Source organism: Oenanthe melanoleuca, chromosome 11, assembly GCF_029582105.1.
Source record: "Oenanthe melanoleuca isolate GR-GAL-2019-014 chromosome 11, OMel1.0, whole genome shotgun sequence".
Classification (NCBI taxonomy): domain Eukaryota; kingdom Metazoa; phylum Chordata; class Aves; order Passeriformes; family Muscicapidae; genus Oenanthe; species Oenanthe melanoleuca.
The window spans coordinates 13,298,479-13,314,350 of NC_079345.1; the positions used below are offsets into that span (position 1 = coordinate 13,298,479).

At 37.3% G+C, this 15,872-nt stretch overlaps 1 protein-coding gene across 1 annotated transcript in view; it reads left to right on the top strand.

Annotated features, from left to right (window-relative positions):
- ITFG1 (integrin alpha FG-GAP repeat containing 1) overlaps nucleotides 1-15,872 on the top strand; it is a 69,964-nt gene that overhangs the window by 17,710 nt on the left and 36,382 nt on the right. Inside the window, exons 7-8 of the mRNA XM_056500540.1 lie at nucleotides 3,249-3,310; nucleotides 5,194-5,278. Of these exons, the coding sequence (XP_056356515.1) occupies nucleotides 3,249-3,310; nucleotides 5,194-5,278 (147 nt within the window). The remainder of the gene's footprint in view (nucleotides 1-3,248; nucleotides 3,311-5,193; nucleotides 5,279-15,872) is intronic.

Below are 15,872 nucleotides of genomic sequence, written 5' to 3' on the forward strand. Positions count from 1 at the left end.
AAGCAAAACAGAAATGTTTTCAACATGATTAGTGTTTTATAATACAGAAAGTGTAGAAAAGAACTGTATATGTCTTCATTGTTGTATACATACTTTTGGTCACATCCTATATTGCAACCCAAGACATTCCTGTACTGATCATACAGATATTAATGCATTTGTTGGCTTCATCTGTTCTCCTGCAGCTCTTACATATTTAATAATTTAGTAATAGGAGGCAAGGAAAGCAGTAACAGTGAGGTGGGAGATGTCATGGACACCATTCCTTTGGAAAGGAAATGCTTGGCAGGTTTCTTTTCTTTGGCTGTTAGGTATTTATAAAGTGCAGATTCTTTCTTGTTTCTTCTCTGAGATGTTCTTGGAGTCAAAAATTTATGTAATCAAACCAGAAAGAATCATAAAGTAAGGTATGTTGAAAGTAACATTTGGGAATTAACTGGTCTAGAGTGCTGTTCCAGACAGGAATTGGTTTTTCTTACACATTTCTTTCACAATCTTGGGAGGAAACACTTGTAATTCTGAACTGTACAAATTTGTGAATAGTTATTTCTTGTGTCTAAATCACATCATCTTTTTATACTGCTGTTGTGAAGAAATGGTTTTGTTTTGCTTGGTTTGAAATCTCTGGCATTCTTGATCAAAATGGAAAATTACTTGTAGGTATTAACAATTTGATTTGATTTCATTGCAAGAGAGCTTAATCCCAGAATCATGCATGAGCATTTCAAACATGTAGCTTCTAAGAAGGCTTAAGGATAAAAAGGAGGAGGACAATTAGCAGTAAGATACCAGTGGAATTGGTTCCTGTGGGCTCCAGAACCAGAGGTGGTGTTGCTGTACCTATACTAAGTTGTCCTGTGGGAAATCACAGCTTGTTTCTTTAATGCAGGAGCAGAGTGGCACCAGCTCCTCTAGACTATTTTTAGATTATCTGCTCTCTTAGCCTGCCTTTGCACTTTGCCAGTACAGTGTGACATTACAGCAGCCTCGGAACTGCTCTGCTGTGTTGGTTCATTCGTTCTATATAATGTTATGTGCCTGCAGTTAGGAAAAAGGAGACAGAGGAGTACACGGAGAGGAACAGAGAGCAAAAGTAATTTACTGACTTTAGAGAGAAGCTGGTTTGGGGGAGGGAGTTCAGTGCAAAACAGGAATGTCACTGAATGTAATTGTCTTTAAACTGCTGGAGAGAAAGTCAGTGCAGGGTCCTGCACCTGGGCAGGATCAGCCCCACACCAGCACAGGCTGGGGGTGACCTGTAGCAGCTCTGACAAGGGCCTGGGGATCCTGGTGGACAGCAGGCTGTCATGAGCCAGCACTGTGTCCTTGTGACCCTAAGGCCCATGGGATCCTGGGGGGCTTTAGGAGGACTACTGGAGCAGGTCAGGAAGGTGACCCTGCCCCTCTGCTCAGCCCTGCTGAGGATCACCTGGGGTGCTGTGCCCAGCTCTGGACTCCTCAGTACCAGAGACATGGAGCTCCTGAAGCAGGGCCAGCCAAGGGTGACAAAGATGATGGAGGGACTGGAACATCTCCCTGCTGAGGAAAGGCTGAGGGCGCTGGGGCAAGTTCTAGCATGGTGACATTAGGTGAGTTATGTCTGGTGTTGGCAGCTGTTCCAGTCTGGGACAGAGTCCCAAAATATGTGTAAACATTACCAGAGGGAATGCAGCTGAGTTGCTGCTCCCCTTGCAGGGAGGATTGACTCAGCAGTGAAGGTGGGAGGTCAGCTCTGCAGTGAGATGGAGTCAGACAGGTGCTGGGAAGAGGTTACAGTGCAGACAGAACGGCTGTGAGGGTCACCCAGCCTGCCCCAGCTGGGAGCAAATGCTCTCCTTTTCTGGGTGTTTCAGTAGAACACTTCAGAACCTGTTGCAGCATAACCTGTGTGCAGTAGAGCCCAGAGCTCGTGGCAAATTTCAGTACCAAGTACAGCAAGGACTCTACTTGAAATAATTAAACCTCAAAAACTTTTTTTTAAGATATAGTGGCGTTTTGGCCTTTAGGAAAATTAGTTAAATCATCTGTTATTTCATGTTTCTCTTTCTCCCCCTCTGAAAGTATTGGATTTTTAAATATTTTTCTGGTTTATATCTGATAGTAATCAACAGTATTGCATAAGCTTCCTCTAGATACAATGTTAATATTTGAAAATTTATATAAGTTCTCTAACTTACCCTTATGTTGCCTTCAGATTATTTTCGTTACTTTTGTCTCACCTTGAAGAAGTCCTTAAGTGTCACTGTAATTCATTCCCATGAAGCACACACTATCACACTTTTCATGTGTATTCTGTAAAGGAAATGGCCATTTCAGATATTCAAAGGAATAAAATTACATGGTAGAGCTTTTAAGCTGTGGGGGGAGTGAAATCTGTAAGGAGAATCTTTGTTGGTTTTAATGGGGGGAGGTTGTTTGGGTTTTGCTTGTTAGGTGTAGGGAGTTTTCTAGTTTTGTGGTTGTTGTTTGCTGCTGGGTTTTTTTCCCTGGAAGATAATATCCCTTATTGTGCCATTTAAAATTCCCTGTACAGCCATCTACCTGCTTATTCAGTAAAACACCTCAGGGTAAAGCATTAATATTCTCTTTTCTTTTCTTTTTCTTCTTCCTGCAAAGTAACCATTGTGTTCTAACTCAAAGAATGACAGTTAAAATTGCAGGGAGGGAGGAAACAAAGAAAAAGAAAACAAGTGTTTAAATCTAAAAGAGTAGTTTTCTTAAATCTGGATTTCTTAACATTGGACTTAATTTCTTAATTTTTTTATTTTAGTGCTTCAACTTCCACTTTTTTTTTGATAACAGCTTTTTCTTCCCATTTTCCTTATTTGGGGACTTGTCTAAAAGGGGATATATAAACACTTCTTTAGGACTTGCCAGGTAAATCCTTTGAAGCTCTTTTTTACACTGTTTTGATGTTTGAGTGAATTTTAGTGTTTAGGAAGACAAATATTTCTCCATCTAATTTTCTTCTCCTGTCAATAGCATATCTGTTGCTTAATTCAACGTATCCCAAATAAAAAACTAGTTTATATTTATTGATATTTATTTATACAGAAGAGTACAAGATACGAAAATAGTTTTGAGGCCTGTTTTTTTTAGTCTTTCTTGCATTATATTCTAGTGATATATTAAGCATTTATAATGACTAAAATATGGGTAACATTTTTAAAATTATTTACTAAGTGATCAAATATTCTTGTGTGTAGCCTACTGTTAAATATCTCATTTCTCTTATATTTTCCTCACAGATTTGTTCCTTACCACATCACCAAATTCCAAAACCATTCAGTTTGAGACGTGGGTAAATAAGGTAAGAGAGAAGACAACCATTCTGTTGAAACAGAGAAGTTATAAACCCCAAAGAGTCATTTTCTGACTGATCAGTTTGGTTTTATTCTTGCTGTCTGAAAGATATATATATATATATATATATATATATTTTTTTTTTTTTTTAAAGTAAACTTTGTTAGATACATGACTCCAGGTCTTAGGTAAGATTTTCTGGGACAGAGGTCCAAAATGTCACTTCTGACTGTTAAAATACATGTGCAAGTTATGTTTGAGAAAATCCGAAGTGCTATGTTAACTAAATATCATAACTGAAGTTCAGGCTTGAGGAGTAATAGATCAATTGATTAATATTTATTTATTTATTTATTGAGATTCTGCTTTTGTATTGTCTAACCTGGCCAGGGGCATCCTTTGTACCTTGTTATCCAAAAGGACTATAGCTATAAGTTCACTTTTTAGTGATAATAGAAAGTGCTTAATGGGATGAGTTTTTGAGGGTTTGCCTGAAAATGAATCCATGATATCACAGTGAGTCACTGTAGAAGAGAGTCCTGTCTGAGATAAGCTGGCCATCTTCTCCCAGGCAAGAGTAATGAAAGCAGTGAATCATGAAGCCTTCATTTGCAGCTTTTGGTAGACTTTGAAAATCATTGGCTATTGAGTGTTTGTAAGTACACAAGGTTTTTGTCCTGTTAATGGGATTTCTTTTAATTTCCTTACAAATTTTGTGCTTGTATTCTAAATATAATCCTGCATTATACATTTTGTATTGCTAGATTTGCTTACCTTTAGAAAGAAAGAATTCTCTTCTTTGGAATCAACCCAGGAAAATAGGTCATAGATGTAAAATGCTTAGACATGTGTATGCAACTACAAATACCTACCTTAACTGATCCATTAAAAGCTGTTAAACTGCTCTTTGTAGAAAAAAAGTAATTCCCTTCATTGATGCACTAAAAAATGCTTTTAAAATATTTGCCTATACAAGATATGCTTTTAGGGCCAGCTAAGGGCCTTTTCTATTTCACTGTCTGAAATGCATCAATTTTAATTTCTCATCAAAATCATTATAAATTATATGTCAAGCTAAAGATACAGTCAGACATGCAGTACAAACAGTACTAACTGTGTCCAGAGTTGCACTGAAGTCTACAAACTAAACATGACACAAGTCATGTTGGATATGGGTAACTCTGCTCCATTCCCAAGCCTTTGGCTCTGTGCCTTGCTGGGCATTTGTGTGCAGAGCACTGAGCCCGAGCAGTGACTGGGGAAGGGGGCCTTGGCTCCTGTGACATGGCTGCAAAAACTCAGCATCTTAGTGGGTTTGTGCCAGCTGTGATCCAGTTCTGTGATAACCAATGATTCAGCCTTTTTATCTTTCTGATGGTATAATGGACTATTGTTTTCTGTAGCCCTAGATTTTAATAAAGGATAAGTAAAACAAGTTCTAAGCCAGACCTAGTAGAAAATCAATTTATTTCCTAATTGAAAGGCAAATCAGGACTCTATTTTTAATTTTTATGCAGGTGTGTTGTTATATATTACATATAACTATAAAATTGCATGTTAATATGCAAAAATGCACAGAATTCATAATTAATTAATTATCATTTAGATAATATTGCTGAAATAATCCAATCTCTTCCTCATAGCACAGCAAAATATATGAAAGTTGTATCTGAATATTGCTATTGATGGATTTCCACAAAAATCCAGAAAGGATTAGAAATGCAAAAAGTCAGTCCCAATTTTTGAAGAGTGCAGATTTTTCTGTAGCTGGGATGTCTCTCTCTTATCTGCTAAAGTCCTTCGTTAGTGATCTGTATTTTCTTTAGTTCAAAAGTCAATTTTTATCACTCTGCAATTCAGTCTTTCCATCATCTTTGTCCTGTTTGCTAGGATGGGAACTTCTCTAAAGTTGGAAAAAGTAAGGAAATGCCCAGTGGTGCCAAAGTTGTTGGGCAGTCCGTGTTTGCAGATTTTGGTGAGTTTTCTTCTTTTACTGCCCTGAGTGTTGTTTTCTCATGCTTTGGTTAGCTACTTTGCACTGGAGAACAAATAAAGGTGTTTAGCTTTAAATGGGGTTTTTGTTTCTCTGCTCTTTCCCTTTAATGTGTTATGTTTATTTGTAAATTTGAAATGTCTGAGAATAATTATTACCAAATTTAGCTTTGGTTATCTCGGTACATTCTGCCTCACATTAATCTAATTTTTGTTGCTTTGAGGTGTGGTACAACACTAAGCTTAATTTTATTGGACACTTATTTGATTAGTCATAATTTTAATTCTTTTTCTCTAATCTTGTTCAGAAAACATTATCTGATTAAACGTTTCTAAATTCTTCACTTGTACGAACTAATAAAGACTAATTGAAATAAAATTATTTGAATTAAAACTGCTGGAAGATGGTAAAATCTTAAATGGTTGTAATTGAAAATTCTGGAAGGCTTTTGGAGAGGAGAAAAATTTAATTTATATGTAAATCTGGTTTTGCAAGGGTTAGTGAAAGCCTGTATTTTCCTATTAGAATGTACCTTTCCAGTCAATTGTGTCTTATCAATGTTTTTGTCATATTACAGAGAATGGGGCCTGTTGGTGTTGTATATATACATTTATAAATACTATTTTTGTGTGCACTAAAATAACAATTTTCCAACCAGAGGCGAAGTGTTGCAGGCCTGACTCTGACACAATTGTCTGTAAATAACTTCTTAAAAAAAATAATTTACTATATTTATACAACACACATGTTACAGTGAGACTGAGCCTGTCTTTTAATGTTGTCGAACAGTAGCCTTGTTTCAACATTGTCTTGAAATAATACTTATTTTAAAATTTTTAAACTTCTTAGAACCAGAGTGTGTCTCACTTGCTCTGTGCTGTCACTTACAAGTGTTTTGAGGCTGACAGGTGGATTCAAGACACCTCTGCTGGATGGGTAATGGTCCTTAGATCAGATCTACAGGCAGTGAAGTCAGGTAGAACCTGGACCGTGCCCCAGGCTCTTCTGTGAAATGTTTGCCACATTTTCTAAAATATTTGACCAAGTTTTAATAAAATATTTTGCTATTTAGCTTGAATACTTATCTATATAATATATGAAAGAAAGAATAGAATAATGCAGTTTTTGCAGTTAAAAAAAATTAAGTGTGCTGGATCTTTTGTAATCATTTTCCAAGCTGATGTTCTGAATAATGTGTCTTAATAGATACTAAAGAGAAATTTTTTTATAAGTTTTCAACAATGGCTATGTGAAAAGCTCTCTTAATGCAGGATAATTTTATCTCTGTGTTAGGTGACTAATGAGCCCAAATGATAAATCATAATCTTAGAAATTTATAGTAATTAATGGAATCGTAATAAACCCTGGGATATCTTTGCAAAGAGTAGTGGAACTGTTCCAATGTTAAAGTTGAAATGTTGAATGTGTGGCTAAATGGAGTGTGCAGTGCTGTGGCTGGGTAGTGGTTTGGTACAGCTGAGCTTGGGAGGAAGGGCAGTGGCACAGGGACTGCTGGGCTGGAGTTCCAGCACCCTTGTTTAATGCCCTGCACTGCTAATTATCATCAAATTCATTTGTTCTGCTCCAGTCCAACAACAGAGGGGCAGAATGTCCCATTATGGGTGTGCAGCTCTATCTCAGTGACTGCACTCACCCACTGTGCTGTGTCTGCTTACATTCAGGTACTTCAAACACTGGCTTTGAGCATGCAGCTGCTTGTACTGAGCTGGAGTTAAAGACAATGCTTTACTAGAAATGGATTGTCAGACTTGAACCTCTCCTGCTTTCAGTTTTCCATTTCAAAAATGACAGAATAACAATTGTTGTAAGTCAAAGGAAGTTGAGGTATGATGATTTGCAGTTTAGAATAATTTGGCTATCTGTAATGGGGCCCAAGTGCACAACAAATCACAATACCACAATGAAATGGAAAATGAGATGTGTTAGAAGATTGTGCTGCCTTCTACCTCGACAGGTTTTGCCAAGCTGTGCATGATGCAGAATGTGCTGTGCGCTCACACTGTGCCCTGCCACAGGCATCTTCTTCTTGGCACTGGGACACAGCCCCTGGCACTAGAAATGTTCAAAATACAGGCTCAAGCCTCTGACATTCTTACTTCTGGGTTGCCTGCCTCTATTTTTCTTTCCCTTCCTTGACATTTTCTGTACCTCACAGATGATGTGCCAGCTTTGCCATTTGCTAAAGGTCTTCAGAGGGTTCTGTATCTCTCTGCTTTCACTCTGCCACTTCTCACGAATTAACCTTGTGCGTGTTGGACTCTGCAGCGGTGTCAGGTGCAGCCGTGAGCTTGGGGCTGTGCCACTTGGGCTGTTGCCTTCACTCTCACACCCACCTTTCTGCTTGTGCCCTTTGCACTCCTGCAGTGCCAGATTCTGATTTACTGATCACACCTGCCTCTTAACAAAACAAGCATTGTTTCAAAAGGTCACTTTTTCTAACATTCTTTCCTGCTTCTGAAAATTTAATTTGAAGTACCCTTTCCAGCCATGAGTATTAACCAGTCATTTGAAAAAGGGGGAGCTTTGTATAAGATTCTGAGAACTTCCAAAAGGAACTAATTTCGGGTAAATTTCCTTTCTTAAACTAAGCAGGTTGAACAACAGCTATCAAGTATAAATTATTTGGATAAGTGGAGTTGGAAAAACCAGCAATTAGATGACTCATGAGAAACTGCTACGGATGTTGGTATAATTTTAGTACCAAGTTCCTGAAGTACTGAAAAAATAAAGATTTTTTTTCATTGAAAATACGCAAATATATGTTTGTATGCATCTGAAAGCCCAGTTCATTTCTAAAAATGTGTATGTGTATTTTAATGGAAAATTACATAGAAGGATGTGTGTATATATCAATACATTTATGGTAATGGAGTAGACCTTGCACTTTATGGCTAAGCTGGAACCTCTGTAATAAGTAGCACTCCCCCCTGTTACATGATAGCAGTGATTTGTACATCAATCTGACCAAAGGACAGGGAACAATTGACAAATTTGTATTGCCCTTTTAAAAATAAATCAGAAATGCTTTTTGACATCTATTACAAACGGCATTTCAATTGATTAAGGTGAGCAGAGTTGGGCGCTAGAGAACTCTGCACTTATTTAGCTGCCACATTGCTCCAAACAAGTGAGAGCTCTTCATTATTACTTTTTCTATTCTTCTCATGTCACTATGGTAATTGCAGTGCAGTGGTTGCTATAGCAAAAATGATTAATCCTGCACTGCTGTTATCTGTGAGCCAGCAGAGGAGTTTTGTAAGATCTGCTGGTACTGTCTTTAGAGGAAATCATAGATGTTGTCGAGAATCCTGACAAATACTTGCAAGTATATAGAGAGTTTTATTAATTGTCACTTAAATTACTAGGAAAATGTTTTTAAAATAAATTGAAAGATTTCAATGGGGCAGGCTGAAAATGACTGATTTTTTTTTTTTTTTTTTTTTATTAGATGAATATGAACCATATTTTGGACACAACAACCTGCTATTTTCTCATTAATTTAAAGATTAATGACATATGTTTTTGAAGTAGTGAGTCAGAAGTTACTAGCACTGGATATTGTGCTGAATATATATCCATTAATTCATTTCTGTAGGAAATTGGTGTCATAATTGCTATTTAACTAGGATTGATTCAGTTGGATAATGGAGATTGTAAAAGTTTGATTTATCAGTCTCAGATACCAAATGATGATCTATCAGTCATTGATTTTGCTTAGTTGAGGCAAAGAACTTTATTTTGGCCTGTATTTAAAGGAGAGTAAAAATAGTTTTTTGAAATCAAATTTGCTCATGGTGTCCTCCTAAGTAAATACAATACAACTCTTCATTTCTGTAGGTAGCATTTAGCCAACTCAGTCCTTTATCTTTTAGTCACGATTTGATTTCTTAGCTGCTGCCCTTTCTCTTCTCTAATTTAAGAAGTTTGAGTTCACCCCTACTATGCACACTTGCTTGCTTTTTGAACAAACATGGGTTGGGTTTGTTCAAGTTCCATCAAATTCTTTTAGAGACCTGAACTCATATTTTTTGTCATATTTAAAATCCAGTTATCCAGCTAATAATCTTAAGAGAATCCTCTCCGTTCTCCTCCCTACCAAGTAATTGAACTATTTCATGTATGTTAACTACTTGTATGACATGTGGTAGTAATTATCACTTTCCTTGTAGGAAATGATAGCTCATTATTGCCAGTTAATTATGTTTAAGCAGGATAACATAGTACCTAACCTTTGGGGGTTTTTCAACCTTCATGGCACTGTGCCAAATGCATTTTGTTGAAAGATTTTAATTTATTTTTTTTTTTAAGTAGACTGTAATTATCCTGCAGCTGAATATACTTTAAATGCACTGCTTTTCTGCCTGCAGTTGCATTTTGATTTTGTGCCTTTTAATTTTATCTGTCAACTTCATTCTAGCATCTGAGTTTCTTTTTTCCCTCAGAATGTTGCATCATCAGATGCAGCAGCAATGTATCAAAGGGAAATTTTAATGGTACATTTTGGTAAATAACCCCTTAAGAAAACCTTTCTCCTTTGAGCACTGTCTTGTGAAAATATTTAGTGCTCCTGTAGTCAATGAAAGGATTCTCTAAGAACCTTAAGGTGCAGGGTGACAATACCTCTGTGTGTGAAATGCTCTGCATATGAGGAAAGCTGCGATCAGTTTGGGTGAAAAAGCTCTGAAAGTTAATGGAAATGAAGCCTCTCAAATGAGAGACTTTAGGTGTGGAGGAGATTATTTTAGTACCAGATGCACTTCTGAAACAACAGTGTATAGAGACATACCAAGTCAATTGACACTTGTCTTTTGAGTCTGTGAGAGTGTGTTTAGGAGCTGAGTCTGTCTTTCTTAATTTGTAACCAGCAGTGCTCTTCAGTGATACCTCAATGTTTTAAATGTAGTTCCCAGTGTCAATTTCTTAGAGGGAAAAATCAGGTTCCTGTATTTTGCCAAGGTTGTTCAGGTGTGCTGACAAATGCTAGTATCTCCTGGGAAAAAGAATTGCTGTTGCTTCATATTAATTTTTGTCAAATGGGCTTGTAAATTAAGAACTTTGCTTTCTTTCTAACAGTAAAATTGGTGGAGTGCTGCATGTGTCACTTATCTGTGCCTTGTTGAACAACTTCATCCCAGGATTGAATTTTTCTTTGGCATTGTTCATGGTTGATACAAGAGGAGCTCTGGGCTCAGGTTGAGCTGACCCAGAGCAGTTACACCAGAGGTTTGCCTTGGTTTCTGTTATCCCTTCCTTTGGCAGCATCTGGGGTTGTTGCCATGGGAGCTTTGAACATGTGGAGCATCACAGAGCTCCAAATGTACAGCCAGGCTTGGGAGTTTGTTTAAATATGAAACAGGTGAGACAAGCAGCTTTCAGCAGAAAACTACAAGAGGCGTTTCAGTGATGATTTTGTTTGGTGTGGGGGAGGTTCACGTTGTATTTGATGCAGTATCTCTTCCCTGCTTGGATCACGGTTAGTCCTGGAATTTCCATTTGAGGCAGAAGGCTGCACTGTTGGCTCCAGTGCTGCCTGGAAGTCTCACTGTGCAGTTTGCTGGCACACTGTGTTTAAGTGCTTTTGTGCAGTGGAGCTCTGAATATGGATTCTTTGGAAGAACTTAGAATTGATTTAGTGTGAAGGAAAGGGTTATGAGGATTTCTTTAATGTCCGCAGAGCTTTGAATCATCTGGAAGAGCTCTTTGCATCTGTTTTTTGAAGTTAGCATTCACATTTGGTAAAGGCAGCTGACATTGATTGTTTTAATAATGTGTAATTATCTTAGTAATTTATTTTAACTGTCTCTGTCATGACCATCTCACTGAGCACCTTAAGGCAAAGAGTGACAAAAAAATTCTAATGATTTAATTACTTGAGAAGATAAATTTAAGATAATCAGCTTTCAAACAAACCTCTATTTTATTTGAATGTCAAACTCAGTTGTACTTATTGTAGGCTTCTTGGCTGCCCCAGAAGGGTATTGCTATAGTACAACCCTAACAGGGCTTTTTTTCTTCTTGATCCTCTTACTGTTCTTCAGAACTGTAAATTGAAGACTCATGAGAGAGGATATGAGAACTGGGCAAAGACAAGAGGGAGAGATGTTTGAATGAGAATTTCGTGGTATATGTAGGTTCTTGTTTTCATGTTCAGAATTATGAAAGCTAACTTTCTTAGCTGATATAGTTAACTTATTTCCATTTTATCAGATAGTTAGGGTTAGAAAGAACCTCTACAATCCTCAAGTCCGACCCCCGATTTGCCAGAAAACAATTTATTTTCTATATAGCAGAACTGTAATAACTTACAATGATCAGTCTATGATCTCAGAATAACCCCAAAAGTTGATTCCATTTTTGTTTTTAAAGGAGCAGAAGTAAGATTACACTGCAGCAGAAGTACAGAGCATTTAAATTAAAAAGGTTTAGATCATACACCCACCAAAAGCTGTCTTGTTCTTCATAGCTACAGCTTTATCTTGCTGTATTATGAAACAGTTTTGGAGTAAGTGATCACAGAACTTATCATTTCCCCAGGTGCCATTTTCTTTTCAGAGCCCATGTTGGGAAGTACATTGCACAAGCATGAATCTAATAATCCTTGGACCTGGTTGCAAAAGAGCACTTTTGTGACACCTTTTTCTATGTTTGTTGAGGAATTTGAACATTGGGATGGATTGTCTTTTGCCTAGGTTTACTCATGCTACGTAAATAGCAAGTGTGTTTGCTTTACAGGCACCTCTCTGATATCTCTGGGTTTGGGAAGAAGTTTCTTGTGTGGGACTCCTTGGACCATTTGCTATTTGTGAATAGCAAATGAATTTGTTTAAAATGTGTTTTCAGACTGCATACCTTGGTATTGCTTGTGGAGCATCTAACAATTCTGATAACGTTTTATGTTGTGTTTAGTATAATTGACGAGTTTTTTCCGCTCTCTGCGATTTAAATTTACATTTAGAACAGATTGAAAATACTTGAGCTGGTTTTTTTTGCAAGTGTGAGCATTCACAATCAATCAAAAAGCTCAGCCATGTCTCACACAGCCTCTGTGCAAGGTGTGCTCCCAGGGACCTGCACAGGCAGTGGCTTTGGGCTGCTTGGACTGGTCTGCCAGCACCTGGTGTTGGAAAGAGGGCTCTGTGTCCCTGGCTTTTGTTTGAAATACAGCAGTCAGGCAGTTGTAAGGAGTGATTCTCACATGATTCCTGGATGGAATAAGACTTCTAATTTTGTCTTTACATATTTAGACATAAGTACAGGTTTTCAGGTGATGAGTATGTGGGACTGTTCTTTTTCTAGCCCTTTCCACTGCCTACAAAACTTGATCTTTATTAACCATGGAGTTATGCTGTGCCACTATCAAGCCAGAATCGTGTGTTGAGAACTTGCTCATTAACAGTTGAGTTTGTTGATCTGTCAAAGGTGCTCCAAGCTGAGTGGTGCTAGCACAGGTCATTTGGACTCTAGAGTGTTTGGGCACACCTAGTGCTGTAAATGATATTGAAGTTACAATTCAAAACACCAGTTTGGAATGAGATTTCATTTTTAAATGAAAGTGACAGAAAGACAGAGTAGGAGACTCCAGGAATTGAGTGTAGATTATGGAGGGTCTTCAGAAACAGGTTTCCTGGGTAGACCTAGGCTGAAGGAGATTATTAAAGGCATGTTATGTAAGGGATTTTTCATAAATACTTGAAACCAGCATAGGTGTGATGCATTCAGCCATTGTCACCAATGCATGTTTTGTCACCTACGAATACCTAATTGCACTGATCAATTGGGCAAATGATACTCCTTTTAATTTCTGTCTTCCTTTGTGGAGAAATTTAACTTCAAGATCAGAGTTTAAAACTGAAGGATGTTTATTTACATTGAGATTGAAAGCAGGCATGAAGATAGGAAGTTTTTCTTGGGTCCAAAGTGAATTTTTTGGGAGTTAAAGCTCTTTAAGTTAGCAACTGCTGGGGATGTTTTTTGTGTGGTCTTCAAGGTCAGTAGTTTGCATTCCAGTAGGTGCTTCCAAGGTAGCATCGTGTAAAGACGAAGAAGGAAATATTGTCTTTCAAAACTGGAAAAGCTGCTGTATTGATTCGTTGGTTTCACAGTGTCTTTGAAAAAGCTTCAGAAATGCAGGAAGCATTTTATTTCTGGCTATAAAAGATGGATCTGTACATTGTAAGATGTGCTTTAGATATAAAAACTGGAAAAGAAATAAGATGTAATATTATGATAGAGATAAAGAATGTTGGGCTTTTCATTCTTTGATTGCTACTTTTCTATAATGCAGTATTTGACTAATTGTGGGTTTTCTTAAACTATTTTGCTACGACTCAGAAGATATTCTTGTTTCATTGATGTCCTATTTCTAGCTACATGCTCAGTGCTGGAGCTTTACTTGAAGCCTTTTAAGTTTAACATTTGTTCTGTCTGCTCTAAGTACCGAATTAAAGTTTTTATATCTCATCTTCGTGATCTTTCAGTTCACCTGAGCATGGAGTGTAAAACAGGAAAATAAAAACCAACCAAACAAAATCCAAGCAAACCAGGCCAGTCTCCATGGGATGGATATCTCTATCTGAGAATCTTTTGTGAGGTGGATACAACAATAATTTGAGAGGTGCCAGTTTAAGAATGGCCTCTCATCTTGTTTTCAGGATGTTTTTTGACAGAATTTCATTTTAAATCTTTTTTTCAAAACTGCTGTAAATTTTCAACATATTTTTCTCTTATCTGGAACTTTATTTTTTTTTTTTTTTAACTACTGAATTCTTAAATACCTGTTATGCAGAATTGAAGAGAAATTGAAACTGAAAACATGATCCTGTAAGAGAAGTTATGTAAATGGACATTTATCTTCTGGTCAAAGGAACTGAGGAGACTCTGCCCTTCCAATATGGAATATATGTCATAGTATTTTCAGTTTGCAGGGACAAAGATGTGGTGTTTGATGCATATTTGCATTTATTCATTCTTTGATCATACTGAGTATTTTAATCAAGTCTTGAGCTTCTAATTTATCTACAACACATTCATGTACAAGGTGTCTAATTCTGTGCCAGATCTGTCCTTCCTGCCCTATGGATTGGTTATTCCTCAAAGCTCCAAGGGTGTTTTATCAGTGTCCTGTCCTACTCTGGACATTAACTACCCACACTATCAAACTGAGTTATTGGCATAACAAGATGAATGTTTGCAGTAGAAGTAGAATCAAACATTTTACATTCTTCTCTGTTTCATAGCATAATTTAAAATGAGAACATCCTTGTTCTTGTCTCTTTTTAAAACAGAGGAACATGGTTCTTTGTCCTTGTGTGTTATTGAAAAATCTTCTAAAATCACTTTGAACTGAAATTTTTTTAGAAATGTGATTAAAATATTAGAGCTTAATTTACATTTTATATTCAGAAAACAAATATCTCTGCAACTTAATTCAATTTCAACAAATCATTCAATATTCCCATGTTTTATAATTTGCAAATTTAACGCTTTCTTCCATTTAAGTTTAGAAACAACCTGTATTCCTACAGTATTTTAATCTGTTCGTGCAAGCAAAGATTCAAGATAGTTAAACGTGTTAAAATTGTTGTTCTTGAATGATGCAAAAGGAAAGCAAACACCGAGGAGTTGGTGCTGATTTCAGATGGTCAGATTCAATAATTGCTATGTTGATTTCTCTGTTCAGTGAGAATTCCCTTTCCCATCTCTTTGGATGTGAACTTACTGGATTTCTATCATCTAGACTACTTCACATCCTAAATTCTCTGTCCTGGTGAAAAAACTGCCATGAGGATTTGGGAGGGGTTTGGAGGTGGGGTAAAGTAATTCATGAGGCAGATGGGATGTAGGAAGCCTCTAAAAGTTTGGCTTTATCACTTGGAGATATTTGGGGAAGTCTGATATTTTCATCACTCCTCCTCCCCTTATAACCCTCCTTTCTGTCTCCCAACTTCCTGATGAAATAAGGGAGGGACCCAGAAAATGCAACTGCACAGATAGAGATGTACACACACCCCTAAAGGGAGGTTCAGCTTCACACAAGTAGAGGCTGGCAGGCTGAGAAAGCCTTTCTTATGGTGCTGGTGAAGTATGACAGTGCTTTGGGGATGAGACCAGTACTGGACTGGAAATGAGTAAGTGGTTCAGTGACCAGCAAATGATCTGGTTTTTGGATATTAACTCAGGAGATTTCATCAATCAGTTTTACAAAATCCACTTCCCTAAATAAGCTGGTTTGGATTTCTGCAAACCCAAGCAGTAGATGTGCCTGAGGCCCTTTGGTGCTCTCAGCATCTTTGTGGTTCATACAGAAATCTATTTTGTAGCATGTTCATAAGCTGCATTTCTGAAATATCAGACCAGTAAGAATGTCATTTATTGTGGGATAGCTGAGCAGCTGTCAGGGAGCCAGGCTGAGAGGATGTTTGTGGCTGTAACCTGCACTATTTGATAGGTATAATATAGAAACCAGTGGCAGAAATTATTCAAGTAATTAATGTGCCAGATGAGTGTTCCTAGTGAACACTGTGGTTATCTCAAATGAAATACCCAGCTCCTCAGA